General features: G+C 28.7%; 1 protein-coding gene and 1 long non-coding RNA gene across 6 annotated transcripts in view; one reads left to right on the forward strand and one right to left on the reverse strand.

Moving 5' to 3' along the window:
* The window catches only part of LOC123298024 (protein dead ringer), a 237,725-nt gene that overhangs the window by 68,264 nt on the left and 150,286 nt on the right, over nt 1-19,175 (forward strand). For 2 of the 5 annotated variants that reach the window (XM_044879891.1, XM_044879895.1), the window contains exons 2-3: nt 17,054-17,251; nt 18,109-18,411. In XM_044879891.1, the coding sequence (XP_044735826.1) occupies nt 17,054-17,251; nt 18,109-18,411 (501 nt within the window). The remainder of the gene's footprint in view (nt 1-17,053; nt 17,252-18,108; nt 18,412-19,175) is intronic. The other 3 variants (XM_044879892.1, XM_044879893.1, XM_044879894.1) reach the window with 3 other exon arrangements.
* On the reverse strand, nt 8,523-18,480 carry LOC123298025. Its single transcript, XR_006535256.1, has 3 exons — nt 18,470-18,480; nt 14,838-14,840; nt 8,523-8,579 (listed from the first exon to the last, which is right to left on the reverse strand). It is a non-coding gene; the product is annotated as an uncharacterized LOC123298025 (long non-coding RNA).

The raw sequence follows: 19,175 nt of genomic DNA on the forward strand, positions 1-19,175 counted from the left end.
AACTCATTAAAAAGGAATCAGTGGCGTAGCTCACCTTGGATAGGCCCTGTACCAAAATTAGTTGGGGGCTCCAAATGAAGCTTTGGGCCCCCTTCGGTTTTAAAATAAGTTCTTTTATAATAGGATCATAATTAGGTTTACATCTCTCCAGACTGTAATTTTACTATTGATTTTACTTTGCAATAAAGTATCGATGGTATTTTCTTGTAACCAATTATTATAAGATAGGGATGCGTTAATATGCTGCTGTGAGTTTTTATGGTCCAATATACATGGCGTAAAATTAGCCCGGGGGCCCCGTATCATTGATACCGTTGATACGGTGGTATCTGGAATGAGTGTATTTAAGCGATACTGTACATACAGCAATAAACACGTGTAATTGTGATGCTATGATGTTTTTAGATTCATAACAATAAATCATATTAGGTGTGTATATACAAACAAACAATATCATTTTTGAGTGATTGGTAGAAAGTGGTTTGGAAATTACGGGCAGAACAAAAATGTACCGATTACTGGACATTTCCGATGATCGAGTGTTGCAATTATCGAGACTCTACTGCCGAAATCTTGCTGTTTATTTGTTTATTAAAGCTTTGGGATGTAGAAGGATATTTTTCCATACACCTAAAAAAAACGGAGCTGGTATGTACAGAATTGATGCTAGTGTGTATGAATACAAGCCGCCGTCGTTGATGGTCCTGCTGCGAGCCTATCTTGGCAGGCCCTACCTCCTGTGTTTACTGTTTATTCTCAAGTGGTCTTGCCTCAAGTCACAAGTCGATGTTAAACTTCAAATGCCCTTGTACTTCGGGTAATTTCATAGTAAAGTCAAGACTTACAAATTTTAATTGTTTTGTCAGCATTGAGTTTAATATTACAATCCGGTGGAAAACTTTAAATGAGAGTTATTTTCATAAAATCGACTTCATTTAGCAGAAGTTGAATAAAAAAATTAACCCATCTTCAGAATGTACCCAAGTTTTGAAACTAAAAATCTTAGGATACAAGCAAAGTTCTTTTCGGTAATTGCAAAGTTTGTCATTCAAACTTCAATTTTACTAATTAGATAAAGAGGATATCTTCAATATTTTTTTATAAGCTGGTTAAATTAGAATTAGATAAACCGGAATGATAAAAAGGGAATCAAAATCGAAAAGTAAAAAATATATTTGACTTGCAAACAGTCGTTAATTAATTATATAAAAACATAAATATGACGTCAAAAGGCAGTATTTTAAAACTGATCTAAACTTATCACAATATTTGTGACATATGTAAGATGGAAAATATTTAAAGTATGCCTTTGAAACTATAGTTACTCTTTTAAATCCCTGCTCTACAATAATTAAAGAAATTAATATTATTAAACAGCTGTACTTTTATGCAAAAATAAAATGTGCCTACATCTGAGAAACAAAAAATTTCAATGTGTTCCAAATACATAAGGAGAGGATGATGATGATAAAAAGGGCTGTTTAATATTTAAAATACCATTGAATGAGCCAGCCACATGTTTTTATCTGGGTACCAACAAAAAAAAAAAAAAATTATATTGACTTGAATATATTATAATATTATTTTTATATTTTTGTTTATAAGATGAAGAAAAAAAAAATTGAATTCATATTATCTAAATAACCCTGACCTACCCTTAAATATACGATTTGTTAATGCTTTTTTTCTATGCCTTTTTCTTGTGATGGAGGCATCATATTTGGAATTATATTAATGTCTTCTTAAACATATTGTACTATAAAAAGATATTTTTTATACCATGCATATACCTATGTAATATGCAAGGTATACTAAGTTTAGTCCTAAGTTTGTAACGCTTAAAAATTTGGTATAGGTGTGCATAAAATCACCTAATTAATCCATTTCCGGTTTTCTGTCTGTCTGTCTGTCGTCTGTCCGTCTGTCATCACGATTACGCAAAAACGAGAAAATATATCAAGCTGAAATTTTTACAGCGTACTCAGGACGTAAAAAGTGAAGTCGAGTTCGTAATTGAGCAACAAAGGGTATTGGGTATTAATTGGGTATTGGGTCCGTAGGACCCATCTTGTAAACCGTTAGACATAGAACAAAAGTTTAAATGCAAAAAATATTCCTTATAAAAAAATAAACAACTTTTATTTGAAACACTTTTTCGGAAACTTCATTATTTAGCCGTGAAGGCGCAAATTAGGCGTAAATTTTATAGTATGTTATTTTATGATGGGAATATTAGTTATGTATGTGTGACATGTATGTATGTGTAATGTGATAGAGTAATCAACACTGCCTATACATGGTATTTCAACAATTAACTCAGTCAATTGTTTGTTTTCACTTGTTTTTTAAAGAGAATGTAAAGAAAATACACATATACCAAGAGTCGAATCTGGGTCTCCTGGATTCATATCAAGCGCATTAACTAACTGAGTCACATTTTCACAAATCCACGAATTTTTGTTTGATTTTCTTTGTCAACTTTAACCTTATTGATTGTTTATATATATTTATTAAATTTTTGTATACAAATTTAAACGTCAAAGTCTTTCGATTATTATTGATGACTTTAATGATAAAATAGCGTAAACTTATAACAAATAACTTTTCGAATTAAGGACTGTCTCAAAAAAATGAAAATATTTGAGACTTGAGACTTGCTTCAAATTTATAGTGTGAATTCTTTGAGACTTTGGGAAAATTAGACGAAAATTAAGAGTAAAAATTTTCGATGAATACCACAGTTTTTGAAATATTGATTCCAAAAGACTTAGAGAAAATCATTTACAGAAGAAATACTTATTTTCTTAACACAAATGCTATTCATTTCATCACTTTAAATGTATTTTATGGAAAAACGAGTGAAGCTTCTTATAATTTTCTGCTTGTTATAATGCTTTTAACTAATGAATCTTAGTTTTCCAAACTAATTAGCCTTGTTACATAATAAAAGCATACCCTTAAAAAGTGATTTTTTGGGGCCGTCCTTATTCTTAATTTAAAAAGTACACATGTATTAGAACTTGAACCCAGGTCTCTAGGATTCCTAGTTCTCTATTCCGTTCCTGAAATTTTTGAAATTTACGTGTTAGTAGAAAATACTTTGTTTGCTTGGAATTTGGAAATAATTTCCATTTCAGTACACTAAAAGCATTAACCTTCTGTAACGTAGGTCCTTTTTACCTAATTAAGAATCCTTGCAGACTTGTTGGATAAAAATTAAAACAGTTTTCAATTAAAATCTTACTTTCAAATGATCAAAAATAATTTGTTTATATGTATAAATAAATATATATATATATATATTTTAAACATATATTTATTATAATTTATTTTTTATTAATCATTTTTGATGTTTGTTTTGTGAATATTATAATAATTTTAATATTGTGTTAGTTTTAATATTTTTTTTTTTGAAAAGAATATTGTAGGCGTTAGGACCGCCGCCCTTCCTGTCTGGCTGGCTAACTAATATACACATATTATATTCGTATATATATGTATTTAAATTGTATAAAAACATATGACAAATCTATATACATACTGTGTGTATTTATACCATGAGCCCATAATAAAGCCAAATGTCAAAATTACTTTTTGAAAGTTGATGAGGTTTAAAGGATGTCAAAGGAGAAGCGAAATATCCATAAAGCAAAGTAGGCAATTGTGAAAGTAATTTTGCAAAAAATTAAAATCCGTCGATATTGACATTTGTACAGTTATTCAAATGTATGACAGCTTAATTCATATAATTTATGTAGAAAGAAAAAATTTTAATGCAAATAAAAAGCATGCCTTGGAATTCTCAATAGTCAAAGAATATGCAAAAGGCACAAACGGATACGGAAGAGAAAGCTCACAGCAGTTGAATCTGCCGAGGATATTACTTCTTCATTACCTGGTCGGAAATGAACAGAGTTTAGTATATCTAGTAATTATAGACAGACTTGAGCTTGAACTTAAAATAGGCTAGAATTGTGCAGCAATTTTTACAGTAAATTTTCTCTTTTGAGCAATTTGATCAATCTGAACACTGAAGAAGCTCAGAATAGAGCAATTATGTTAGTAACAATGTATTCTGGTGATTTAGATAAGAACTTTTTTGATTACTGTTCTTAATTAACAAAGATAGTTCGAGCTGGACAACTGCTTCGAACAACTAACATGATTTTATAGGTTCTTAGAAATATATTTAGTTCTTAGGTAGACTAACAACGCTATTGAGAAAACTGGGCTTTTAAAGTAGCCCTGAGTCAGCTGACCTGAGCTCGGCAATTTGTTTGAGGATAATCAACTTTCCCACACTTAACAATGTCCATAGTCCTATAATTTGAACATTTTAAATTTGAGTCCGTACAAAGGCGCATTTTACCAGACTGCGCCAGAAGGAGGGTTAAGTTTTCGACTGAACGTATTTATTTCTTTGGCATGGATTTTAGTTTGGAAGTGATACTGGTTAAATCAAAATTATAAAAATTTAAATGGTCAATTAGTGTCATATTATAATTACCTTCAAAAATATTTTCTTTTTCGAAATAAGGAAAATTGGAAAAACTGTTTTCAATAAATTATCCGCATTTCACGAGTACAAACTTGTTTGTTACCAAATCGACTTTTATCAATTTTTAAAAAGACAGATAAAAAGAATTCTAGAAGTTTTGATCTATTATGAGCTCACGGTCGATATACAACAGCCCTTAATGCAGAAAAACACATTTGTAGTGTTTATAAATGTAGTATTGCTTGCACATAATAATGTGTATTATGAAGAAGTGTACCCCCGCTTTCTTGAAGTTTGTTTCTTAAATAATATTACCAACATAACAAATTGTCACAAATGTTATTTATTCATATTGTATTATTTTTTTTTAAGTCATTCTAAAGTTTAGTTCATACAAGTTTATTTAATCGCTTACTTCGTTCTTAATCATCATCTTCTTACAGACGTCCACTTCTCTAAGCCTCTACTGGTATTTTGGTCCGTATCTCAAAAACTATTCGACCAGTGATCAAATGTACCCGATTTTTGTACTTTTTGGGTCAAAATTTCCTTATATACTGAGTTTTATTCGATTTTTTGCATTTTTTTTAAGGGGTAAAAAAATCGAAAAAAAAAAGAAAAAGAATTTTAGTTTTGGAATTTGATGAAACTTGGTGGGTGGGGTAATTTTGATCCAAAAAGTATAAAAATCGGATTAGTTGAATGATTGGATGCATAGTTTCTGAGATATCGCAATATTTGGATCGATTTTAGTCCTTATTGTGAGTGGACCACGACAAGGGTTAATTGTGGACGACCACTACAAGGGTTAATTGTTCAAGGACTACTTAACTCACTATTTAAAAACACTTCAACATATAATTTTGTCAAAAGTGGATCATGTAAATGAAACATTAATTTATAATATGATCAGACAATAATATAAAATGGTTTTAAAACGACCACCCTTGTGTTTGAACTTGAAGAGAGATACTTCCAATATAGTTAAAAATCTTTTTTCCATAATATTTTAAAAGAATAAGAAATAATCATAATCATAATAATATTGTCTCCTTCAGTCAGATACACATATTATTCGTATTTTTTCTGAATAAGTTTATTGTTTTTAATATTATTTTGTTATGATTGAAACCAGATTTTGATGGGACAATTCTTTTCAAAACTATAAATATATTATAATATAATAATATTTAAGATTAAAGATTATATTTCAATATAATATATATTTTTTGTAGGGATTAACAAACACTCACAAGAAGTAGAGGAAAAAGATTCAAGATCTAAGATATTTATTTTCATTCATTTCTTATTTACTATAATTTTTTTTCAATTGGGATTTTATTTTGTACCTCTATGCACAGGCAGAGCTTGAATTTTTTATTTCATGGTGGAAAAAGTATGGGTTTCTTTTGATTCTCAATTGAAATCGAATCTAACTAATCGAATCAATCACACAAAAAACTCAAAATTCTTGTTTTTTTGATTACTGGGATAGTACTTTTCGAAATTCCCTCTTAAATTGCTTTGAGATAGAATTCGAGTATACAATTTTAAGCGTGATTTTAGAAATTACTAGTCTTGTGATATTTTTTGGTTTTATGGAAAAGAAAAATTTTGTTTTAGAATTTGGTAAAGCTTTTAAGGATGCATGAGTGTCTTTAAAAATTGTTATACCTTGACGATAGAAGACAAAAGTAAGAATATAAATTTTCGATATTTGGCGTAATTTTAAAAATATTGAAAATTGAAAAATATCTTCAACTATTCAGCTTTCGATATTTCGTAAACCAAGGCACATATTTAAAAATTTTATGCTTATTTCTCGTCTACATTCATGTAGTTTACTCTACCCTTTCAGAAAAATGATGGTTACTTTAAATACCCTGCTCGTACATCCCTTATTTCGATGTCATTGCTAATATGCTTAGTTTCTATTGAAAACTTTTAAAATATGTCTTTTTGAACGATTTTTTTCTTAAAAATTTGCATGGACACTTAATTTGAAATTATTACATACACCCTTAAAGATTTAACGAATGGTTTCCGAGACATTGCTTAAAATCCTTTACGAAAAATTATAAAAATTAAATTTTGGCTTAGAAGTTATTTTAGAGCGACAAAATTCATCATACACTTTTCAAAGAAATATAATTTCAAAAGATTGCATCTTGTCAGATTGAATATCCGTATTTCTTTATATGCAAGTCAAGTGAATATCGTACACCAGATTTTATTTAACTGATATTATTAATTCAATTTATATAATGTTGGGTGTAAAAAAATTTATTAATATTTTTTTAATAATGGGTTTTTATTAAATTTATTAAAATTAGTTGCGCCCACTAAGTTGTTGACAACTTTAATTATTGTTATTAAAAGCAATACGCATATGGTTTTGCGGTTAGTTTTTTTGTTGTTGTTATTTCTTGTGGATGTTTGATTATAGAAACTTTAGCGCGAACCTTTCTTTCATAAATATGGTATCAAACAAATCATTACCTCTATATATGCGTACCATTGTGATTATAACATGCTCTATGTAATCATAGGCTAATTTTATATTCCAATCCCACATTCCACTTGTGTTTGGATATGTTTTTAATCTTGCCGAAATGCTGAATTTATTATTTGTTTTAATATGATTTTTATCGTTGCATGAAAGCTATTAAATCTTGAGGTGAATCAGTCCAGGGAATGTAGGAATTACTAAGGGCGTAATTAAGATTTGTGATTGCTAATCGAGGCGAGAGTAGAATGTTTCAAGTATTCTATCGAATTTTTCTTCAGTTTGTCTCTTTTCGATGCTAGAGCTAAGAATTTTCTTGAAAAAAGTGTATTTTTTTTGCGCTTAAAATTGTTAGGTACTGGTCAGATATTGTGTTTATTGAAACAATAAAGTTTACGGGAAAAATTAAATCATTACTTTCCAAAACGGATTTGCTGTTTTGTGATTAGTATATTTTATGAGAATAAATTCTATGTTTCTTCTTCGAATATTTCGAAATTTCTCACTATCTCATTATCGCCTTATTTTGTTTGTTCGGAACAAACATCCTTTCTGAAGTTTCGGTTCAGTCAAGTCCAAACTAATCTTGGCATAGATAAGACAGTTAGAATCGATTATAACGATATGGAAGCGAGCAAAATATTTGTTATAACCGACAGTCATAATAAGCAATATGTACATTTTTGTATTAAAGTAAAAGAATAAAGTGCAATTAGTCTCTATAATTGATTTATGCAAAAACAGCATTGGAATGCATGTATTTAACCGAGGTAGAACCGCATTTAACACGTGATATTGTGTTTTTAATATCATGATAATGAATCATATTAGATGTATATTCAAACAAACAATATCATTATTGAGCGATGACAGATTTTCTCACGCATTCTGCACATGCGTTAAATATATTTCGCGTTAAATAATTTTTAATATACTGAGTACATGTAGGCTATGTACCAATAAGAATGCTTTCAATAAAAATTATAATAGAAATAAATCATAGAAAATGTTACTTACAACAACGTCATCTGCATTTATTATTTAAACCGTACAAAGTCGAATATCCGTTAACTAACGAGTACACGAAAAAATTCGAAAATTTCCGAAGATAAACTTATTTGCTTACATCTTCAATCTCGAGATGAAAGAAATTCTCACAACTTCTGAATTTCTGATAACGGGAATGCTGACAGGCTAGCAATACGTAGACACTTGCTGTCTAAATTATTCTTCTCCATATTTATGTTATTAATTCTGGCATAATTTTTATTGTCTTGCGAATAACACTTCCCTGGTTGGACGACAGGAATGCTGAACGCCTGGGCCTGGCGGTGTACCACGACAACTGCAGGAGCTGTCACAATGTCTTACCTTCTCTCTCACTGCCTAGCTCTTGCCTTGAGATGATGGACTTACTTGAGCCATCCTCTCTTTGTCGACCTCTCCGTCCTAAAGTCCGTCGACCTCAAAGCTCTCCTGCTGTTCTTAAACAGCTTCAAATGGTTCATGGAGCAGTGGTCCAAGTGTGTCCCACCCCAGGACATCCACTCTAATCTAACCAAACCTAACTTTCAGCTTACCTTTTTTCAAGATTGGGTCGACGGGAAAAGCTGATAAAATGCTACAAAAGTTTCCCACTTTAAAATATTCGTTCTGAAGAAGTACTTTGTATATAATAAATTTAATATATTCATCAGACGTCTTAACATTTTATAATATATTATATTTTATGGATTAATTTGATAAAACAAAATTTATATCTAAGTATTTTAATAATATATTTTATTAAGGTTTCTTAGGTAGAATGAGTTTCGTTTTTTTTTTCTTACTTCTTTAATTATTTAATATTAAAACATAAAATAACAAATGTATGTATACATTAATAAGACTTCTCTTCCTTGAAATACATATATAAAATAAAACCACCCTTATATTTAATTTCTTCATATATTATTATCATAAGTATATATTCATTTAAATGAAATAAACACCGATTACCTCTTCTTCTTGTAATTATATGAACCTCTTAACTAACCAGCTTTATTAATTTATGAGACAACTTTTTAATACAAAATAAAACTAACTGCAAACGTAAAAAAAGCTGACATTTGTACCAAGAAATACAAGTGGATTTTACAAAATTTATAAAATTTTCAATTTTTTCAATCGAGTCGGTTTCACCATTTATTGTATTAGTAGTCTACGATGCCACTGAGAAACACCCAGACGCACAGATAAACACTTTAATAACATATACTCCTTCTTAAATCAATATCAAAGTGATGGTCAAGGACATCAGATGAGATGAAAAGGATACTTAAAGAGCTATCATTTTTTTGACAACTTTTTGGAAATATTTTAATTGAAATTGAAATATTTGAGTTGACTTTGTTCTTTTGAATTATTGTTTTAAATTACCTAATTATTTTACCATTTCACTTTTCGAAATGCATTGAACTAGGTTTATTTGACCATTCATTTCCATATTAATTATTTATATGTTATGCCTTTTCCAAACTGAATCGATTTTGAAGATCATCGCCAATTTCTAGTTTTTTCGGGTACGGAAACCTAAGCTCGCACTTGAAATATAGCTAAGAACACTCTCCGTTAAACTACCTTTCAAAGGAAACCAAAAATTAACATCAGTTTATCCATTCAGGCACTACGATGCTTGATTTGTGTTGAGTTTGCTCGAGTTGACTTTTTTGATAGCCTCCATTAGAAGAGTGACATTTATTCACTCTTATATGAACTAAATGAACCAAACACTCACTATCTGAGTCATTCCGTCTGAGACTTCACCAAGTCAATGTATACAGTTCCTGACAAAGGCCTCATTGATTATGTCAATAAGCATTGAAAAAGGTAAAAAGAAAACTGTTAAATGCCAGAAACTTTCCCTTCCATCAAATTTCACTCAATCTTTCCCAGCTCAACCGTATATAGCTTTCAAAAATTGAAATTTTCTTGAAAAAGTCCATTTTTCAAAAATTATTTTTTTGTTTCAAAGTAGAACATAAACTTTAGGACCTCTTAAAAACCTACCTTCTTTTTTTTTGAAGTTAGTTTAAAATAAATTCTAATTCACCATAAAGCAGGGTATTAATTATATTTAAATTTTCTTATTAAAAATCAATTCGTGTATTCGATGTAAGTAAATATTAAAAATAATGATATTTGATATCTTGATTATGACATAAGGTAGTGATTTCTTTTAGACCACGAATACGATTTTATTCCTAAGTGTTGAATCATCATATTAATAAGTCATTTTTTTATAGACTGAGGAAAACAAAATGAAAAGTAGGTATTTATTCAATTTTATATCTTGTTGTTAGCATATCATGTTTACGACACGCTTTTGTTAGATTAAAAAGCAAAAATAAGTATTTCCTAAGCGGTAAACAGTAAATATTGAATAAGTAACTCAATTTCCCGAACATTTTAAACTTCAGCACTTCAAGTTATAGGTGATTAAGGGAAATAATTTTATTTTAACAAGCTTTTATTACCTTGGTGTTCATCTCTGTATCTACTTGTCGGGTTCTTTGAACGAGATTTTCACCCACTTAAAATCGTCGGATTGTCTTGAAACTTCGCACACTTCAAGATTATCTAAAGCAGGTTATTCGGGATTAACCATTAACTCTAAAGTCTAAGATGGTGGAAGCGCAGATAATCACATTCCAATATATTAATAAATAATAGTTCCAAAAAACGAAAAAAACTCGTTTTTGTAACATGTTATACGACTTGAATTGTATAACAGACCTAGAACAACAATCTCATATTCTGTTTCGTAGCATTTATCGCAGTTTTGTAACACCTCTAATAAAATAAATATATAATTTTAACGTAATTTTAACAGATAAACTATTCATTCCTTTATAATTATTAGATATTTAAACAATTTTAAATAAACGCATATTATCATTAACTGTACAATTTTTTTTATTTCAAAGTTTTAGAGTTAAAAAATATTAATTTTAACTCTGTTTGAAAGTTTACCTTTTACTTAAAAGAAACAATAGAATAAATTATAATCATACAAAAAAATATATATTAAAAAAAATAGAGAAATATTGATGTTTTATTTGATATTTTAAAAAGTAAATACTACACACAATATAAGGTGTTTTTTTAAAGGAATAACAAAAAAAAATGTAGATATCTTTATATCTAACCGGAAAAATATTATATTCAATTTTTTTTTTAGATACTATTTATAGTGATTTTGAAAAAAAAAAATTATTCTTTACGAAAGGATTTTATTTAAAAAAATATTAATTCAATCAGTTTCATCACAACATACGTTTTATTTACGTTTCTTGGATGCATGTCGTCTGATATTAGTCTGCAACGCCTATAAAGTTGTAATGCAGGACTTTCAAAGTATGAACTAATATTTGAACTAATATGAAACATGAAAAAATATTTTTTGTTTCCAATTTTAATCAAAATCAGTTTTTAATGTCATTTCTATTAAAAATAACAAAGATCACTTTTACTTATCCGGTAGACTAAAGGATTTCAGAATATTGAATTTTCAATTTGTCAGATTTGTAATCTCAGAGCTATGATAGTGATATTTTGAAAACCTAAATTTGGATTGTATTTTAACCACTGGCATAATTATTCTTGAACCATGTTTTTATCATAATCGGAGAGAAATAAGGTTCGACAATGAGACGAAGGGTGAAGATTTCTCACAAAAGAAACAAAATTGCTTGCATTAAATTAAAATAAATATTTATTGATTATAAGTTATCACTTCCTCCTAGAAATTGAGCTACCCAAACAATTCAAATTAAATATACACTTTTCTTGCCTTTTTTCGGCAAATTTATTTATTGAATCATATCACGATTTCAATTTTTCTAAAATGCTTACGTAATTAATGAATGGCCTCTTAAGTAACATTGTGGATAACATTTTACTAAGTTTTCCTTGCATACGTAAGGAGTCTCTGTAGCTCGGGGGCCCCGTATCATTGATACGGCTGATACGGCGGTAGCTACGCCCATGCCAACCATACAAAATTCAAAGTTTATCAGATTTTATTGAACATAACACATTGCATATTGAATACAATGATTTAACACATTCTTTTTTTAAGCAAACACATTATAAATATGACTGATAGTAGAAGTAATTTTAATTCTATAGGTATACAACGTATATAAGTAAGTTATGTGCATTTATCCATTTCTAAAGTTAGGTTGTTATAATTAGTATATATTTATTTTAATAAAAGGTTTAGTTCAAATCTATTACCAACTAATTAAAATGAATATCTAATATCTATATGTGCCTAATAGAATCTCATAACAGTCTATTTAAATAATAAAAAATGGAAACGGTCATGTATGAATAAAGATGAATACATAAAGATTTCGTAAACAAATAAGAACTTCAATTGTAATAGTAAGACTTGATTAAATCGAAAACATTTTAAAGTACCCAACAATCCTAAAGTATTAATTTCGAAAGAAAAATGGATATTTCAGAGTGGAGCATAGAAAGCAAGTGCTTTCTTATCGGGAAAGATTTGCGCTTTATTCATTGCAATTCATTTCTGAAAGTTGAAAACATTGTGGACGCTATAACAACGTGTATGATTGTTTTGTGTCAACGTACGAGTCAAGACTCGAGACACAAAACTCGAGAAACAATCGTACGTTGGACAGAATAAGCTTCGAAATCACCGACTAGGTACTTTGTACAAAACCATTATAACCGAGTATGCATTGCTCTAACGTCTTTCTATTTTTCTTTTTATTTGTAGACAATTTCATTACAGATAAGATATGCAAATTACATACTGAACAAAATTATATCTAAATATTATTTCTCTAGCATGTTTTTTCCTAAGTGGTACATTTTTAGACCATGAGTCTATTTTTCGTCATTATCCAGCACGACAAGCTTTAAATTGAGGGTTTAATAACGAAATTTGATACAAAAAAATACAAAATCTCATGTTGGTAACTAAACAAAAAGTGTTTTGAGATAAGGAATGGGAAAAAATAACACTTGACTCTTTACCCTGTATAAGCTTGAAGATATAGCCTTTATTTTGTTTTAGTAGGCTTTGACGGTCATGTTAATGCACTAGGAATTGTGAAAGTGTATCCATTCTGTCATACTAATTTCATTTTTACTACCCAAGGAAAATATACTGCTCCACGTTCGTTTCACTTATCTTATTTCAGATATTATATTCACAAATTTAGTACAGGAATGTAACTATTGCAATCCAAGTATCTACTATTTTTGTATGGTTCGAATTATTTTTGATACGGAATTCGATATTTGTTATTAAATGTATGCTTTGCTCATGGTATTTATTTACAGTACCTTTATATGTGTGCATTGTATGGTACCTGTAAAGGTGTCAACAACATTTGAGAATTACGGCGCCGATTTAGTTTCAAAAAAAAAAAGTATATATATATTGAATAAAATATAAATATTTACCCAAAAAAATAGATTTTTTCGTAAGAAAAGAATGTGTTAATGTCAATATTAATTTTTCGTGAGTTATGTAATAATGTTTACTTAAGTATAATGTTTCTTTAGATGCGTTTCATCTATGATATTGGTTTTTTATTCGCTCCGTGCGTGAGTTTCGTTTCCATGGTAACGATACACTACTCTAATTATAGAATTGTATGGATGCGTATATAATTGTATGGATTGCATTTAAGACTTACATTTAAAATTTAATATTCTTGTTTCACAAATTTAAATAAATAATTATGATAATTTACATTTGAAAAATAATATTTGTTCAATTTGATTTCTTATTTTCACAATTTTTAATGCATTAAGTTTAATTAATTCGTTTTTTTCAATAATTTTAATTTGACATTTTTATAACATTAACATGTAAAGAATTGCAAATTAGTCATAACAGCCCCCTTTAACTCCAAAATTTTTCACTTAAAGCGCTGGCATCGATTTTATTGTCCCTACCATGACTACGCACACAACGAATAGATTTTTTTGTAAAATTATCAAAAAAACATTTTTATTTGGTCAATGAAATGTTATAGCCTTTTCTTATATACATTTCTTAAAATTTCTATATTTCAGACTATCGGCAGTTCTTTTTTCGCGTTTTTTATGTTGAAAGCAATACTTTTCCAAGATATTCTAGTAAGATGAAACCTATACCACGGTTTCATCTTACTAGAATATCTTGGAAAAGTGGAGAAAAAATCGAAAAAATTGAATTATACTGAGTATTATTCTAATAACGAAAGTACACGAACAAGCCTGAAAGATAATATTTTTTCCTTACACTTTTACTCTCGTGATGAGAGAATTTCTCACAATTTCTGAGAAGGAAAAAATTTCAATCACATATTCCATTTGACAAAATAATAATTATATTTGTTTTAAATCTAGTGTGAGCAAAATTAAGCTAATTTAAAAAAAAAAATAAGAATAATTAATAAGCACAATAAGTGAATTATATAATAAAATAAATTAAATAAAAAATAAATAAATAAGTATTAAAAAAATATAAAATTTAAATCAGGACAATTAGTACAATGATACATACATACGTACTTCCTGAATTATTATTACTTCTTACTCGTACTTTTAAATGAATTGCATATTATTATATATTATTTGAATCCAATTATATTATAGAATTATAAACATATTAAAATAATTTAATCTATAATATCATATATTATATTTATTATATTTATATGAATGCATTTATGTACTGAGAAACCGTATAAATTATTTCTTTTTTTTTTTTAATAAATAATATAATGTATTTATTATTGTAACGCAAAAAAGTTGATTTAAAAAAACTAACTAACAAACAAATATAATATCAGTACTTATTACATTATTCTAAGATAAAAAACCTGTTGAAAAATCAAGAACATATAATTTCTTTGTATCACATCAAATACAGGGTGGACCATTTTAATCTATTATGAATAATAGTTTGTTTTGTAACAAACCCATCAAAAAATAACTTAAACAAAAGCTACAGAGTTTGTTAGGGGAACATCATGTTTAACAAAATTCGAATTTTTTTACTTTATGCCGTCATCATAATCCAAAAAATTTAATTTTGCTCTATCACATCCAAATTTTATCCAATTTCGATTAACCAAGTTTGTAATCCTACTAAATTTGGGTCATACTTTTCAAATTTGTGATCAAAATTAACCTAGCTCAAATAGGTTTCAAAAATGTGGAGTCTTGGTCCCGGAATTAAGCTCATAAGTGATAGCTAGGGAAAAATTGACATCACAGCTGAGAAGAAGAACCCAAAATTAGTGGGTTTCAAAAAAAATTGCAATAAGATCGGTTCAAATTTGCCTGTGTTCTCAAAAAATTAGAATTTTTTAACTTTATGACGTCATCAGAATCCAAAAAATTTAATTTTGCTCTATCACATCCAAATTTTATCCAATTTCGATTAACCAAGTATGTAATCTTACTAAATTTGGGTCATACTTTTCAAATTTATGATCAAAATTAACCTTACTACTGTTTTTGTAGTGCAAAAACAGATGGTACTGGACATAGGATATTCAATGAGTTTATGTAGTCTTATTGATTGCATTTGATTTCATTACATATATCCATTTCCTTCGTTTTTCTATTGAATAATAATAAAATATAATTATGGAAATGGAATTAGCTTTAGGAAGAGTTGACTATCAAACTTAATTTGCCATGTGGGATGGCATTATTGACGTACAATGTCTGTCAACCTTTCCTTGCTGTGAGACATTAATAGAATCGAATAATGTCTCATTTTATATTGATACTTACAAGAAATGATTTTAATGAAATTCGTATATTCAATCTTCATTTATTGCGATTCTTATAAAACAGATTGTGGGTTTGAAAAGTTTATCAAAAATTATTAAAATAGCAAAAATCATTAAAATCCAGACAGATTCTGGAGTATCTCATTCTATGATTTCGTAAAAATAAACATAATTTGTTTGGAACTTATGCAAAAAACTTTATCCATATATATATTTTTACATAACACCGGAAATGAAACACATTATCATAGCGCTCTGCCAATTATTTTGATTTTTTTTATTTATTTTAATAAAAAACAAGTCAAAACAAACAAAATGTTTACGAAAAAATGTTTCAAACAAAAGTTGTTGTTTATCTATCTCTTACAGTTTTCAAGACCCAATTGATCTACGGTGCTGATTTACGAACTAAGCTTTATTTTTTACATCCTGAGTATGCTATAAAATTTCAACTCCATACCTGTTTTCGTTTTTGAGTTATCATGCTGACAGACAGATAAATTTTGTTCGTATCATCAATATTTCTAAGCGTTACAAACATGGAACTAAATTTAATATATCTTGATATATATTTCATAAAAGTAATTACATGGTTGAGAGTTTGAGTGATTTGATTTCGTTGCCCGTACGTACGAGATTTCGTTGCTCGCATGTGAGTTCTTTGCCCGTATGGTGCGATGATCGTACAGGATGTAATTAATGAATAAATAGATATAAAAAATCATATAACAAACTTAGCTTTTTGCTCTTTTCCCTCAAGTTCTTTAAACAAGGTCTGTAAAACGGTCTACACCGTACAGCTCGAAATAAGTCGTTTTAGCTGAGCTTGGCGGTCCTGGCCTTACGACAAGAACATCAACTTTATCGTTACTTCTGGTGGAGGTAAAAATATTTCTAAGCGTTACAAACTTGGGACTAAATTTAATATACCTTGATAAATATTTTATGTATAAATAGTATAACGACGATTTTTTTAAATATTCATGACAGATATCAAAAAAATTTTGTTTATTCTCAATTTTTTTTTAAAAACATCAAAAGATATATTCACTTAAATATTTATGAAGGAACCCCAAATTATAATAAATACACCGCATGACGTCACTTCCGACCTACCCTAATATGCTTAACGGGTGGCACGTGACTAGAAGACTTTAGAAATATAATTTTATTTTGTTTTGTTTTTATATAATTCTCTAATTAATTCTAATTTTTGGTATTTTTTCCCTCTTGTTTCAGTCGCATAATGAAGAGGAACTAAGTGATCCAGAAGGTGATCTACACGAGGATATTGATAGTAGCGATGAAGCAATACGAAGTCGTTTATCACAGAATAATATAAATTTAGATCATCATCCAGATGTCTTAGCTAAACTTAAAATGCAAGTACGCGACCTTAAGGTATGGAGCGATATGGTACGGTATTATAAAATATATGTAAATCTTTTTTTTTTTTTATAATTTTTTTTTTTAATGTTAAGGTTATTCGTATCTAGTTGATTTTTTAATATCAAAAATTACTCGGTGGAGTCGAATATATTTTCAAATTCTTGATATATCGAGGCTTCATTCTTTAAGTGGTCGACTAACCTTAACATACTGTCAGTGATCAAACAGAGATCTTTTTTTTTGTCAATTACTATCGAACCTCAAGAAGTTGAATTTTTCTTCCGAACCAAGCTTTTCGAAACAATATTTCGGAAAGCTTGTAACAATTGTCCTATAATATTATCTTAAAATACTATATGTTAGATTAAGGTATTTCTATCGGAGTCTAAATTAGAAGTTGCATTAGTGCCAAAAATCTATCAACGCTACAGTTTCTGGGTTAGAACGAATGTTCGTCAAAAAGTTATATTAGTTTATTGTTTTTTTGTAAACTTAACGTTCAATGACATTGTATTTAGGCTCAAAACACAACTAATTTGTTTATTTGCATATAAACTTGTCCAAAGATTAGGCTCGTTAGCTATGCTCATTGAGTAACCAAACACCCTGTATCTAGAGTGCAAAGTAACTAAACATGTTCAAAAATGTTTTCGAAATATTATGGGTTTTATCCTTTACGTGTTAAATTAATATCGATAACTTTGAAAATGTATAGCAGTTAACAGAGACGGTCAAAACTTCTACAATTTTCGAAGGTCGTTGAAAAATCTGCACAATTTCACCTACTTTAAGTCTTAGGTTGTTAGAAATACCTTAATATAATTCACGCAAATAATCTTGAAGACTCTGTAATCGAGAAAATTATTAAAAAAATTTTATTTGTATTATTTCAACTTTATTTATAGGAACGTGAAGAATTAGAACAATTACATAAATCAATGGTAAATCATACAAATGGGGGCGGACTATCATCTGTTATGGGTCCGGGCGGTGGTGGAGGCGGAGGCGGTGGTAACCCATTGTTAACACCAGGCGGCGGTGGTTTATCAATGGCATTTCCATTTCCGCATCCTGCTGCTGCTTTCCTTCCGCCGTTAGCACCGCCTCCGGCACCGCCGTCCTCTGGTGGCAGTAGTCACTCCTCAGAGGGTAGTGCTTCCAGTCAACACACGTGGTCATTTGAAGAGCAATTCAAACAGGTGCGTCAGGTATGTTCGTTTCTGTTTTTTTTTTTTAAATTTTTTATTTTGTATTTCTTTTCTAAACAATTTTTCTTCTTACGTAATTATTTTTGTTCATAGTGACAATTCGAATTCATTTCGAATATTGATAATTCATTTCGATTTGATACGTTTTATAGATTTATAAAGACAACCAAAGTGGTAGCAACTTCAAAGGCTTTTCGTAAATTATTAGGTTTTGTAGAAATTAATTGCAATCGTTTGTAGAATTTGAGTCTATGAGCCTGTTTATCTTTTATATTGTTGCTCCAAAATAACTGATTTTTAAATTTTGGATATTTTTTTTGGCATTTTTTCTCGAAAAACTTTGTTAATTTATTTGGGATTACTTTGTCATATTTTAATACAATTACCTCCATATAGGATATAAACTTTATTTACGACTAAATCCAACCTTCAGACAAACAACTATCAAGGTGAGACCATAAAGTGTTCCACGTCTTTCACACTGAAAAAAAGAACTTTTAACAATAAGTCACTGAACTAATATAAAGTAACCATATTTATATTTAAAAAAAAAATTAAATAGACAACATATAAGAACGCAACACTGTATTAATAAAACTAATAAAATTTAATAACAAAATTCAATTTTTTACGACCATAAAAGTTATAAATTATATCAAAAAAAAAATAATAATAATTTTTTTTAAAGCCCTCTACATTCTCGACTCGACGCGACTGATACATTTAAATAATATTTAATAAATAAATAACACTTCTTTCTGTCA

The sequence above is a fragment of the Chrysoperla carnea genome, chromosome 4 (genome assembly GCF_905475395.1).
Source record: "Chrysoperla carnea chromosome 4, inChrCarn1.1, whole genome shotgun sequence".
In the NCBI taxonomy this organism is placed as follows: Eukaryota; Metazoa; Arthropoda; class Insecta; order Neuroptera; family Chrysopidae; genus Chrysoperla; species Chrysoperla carnea.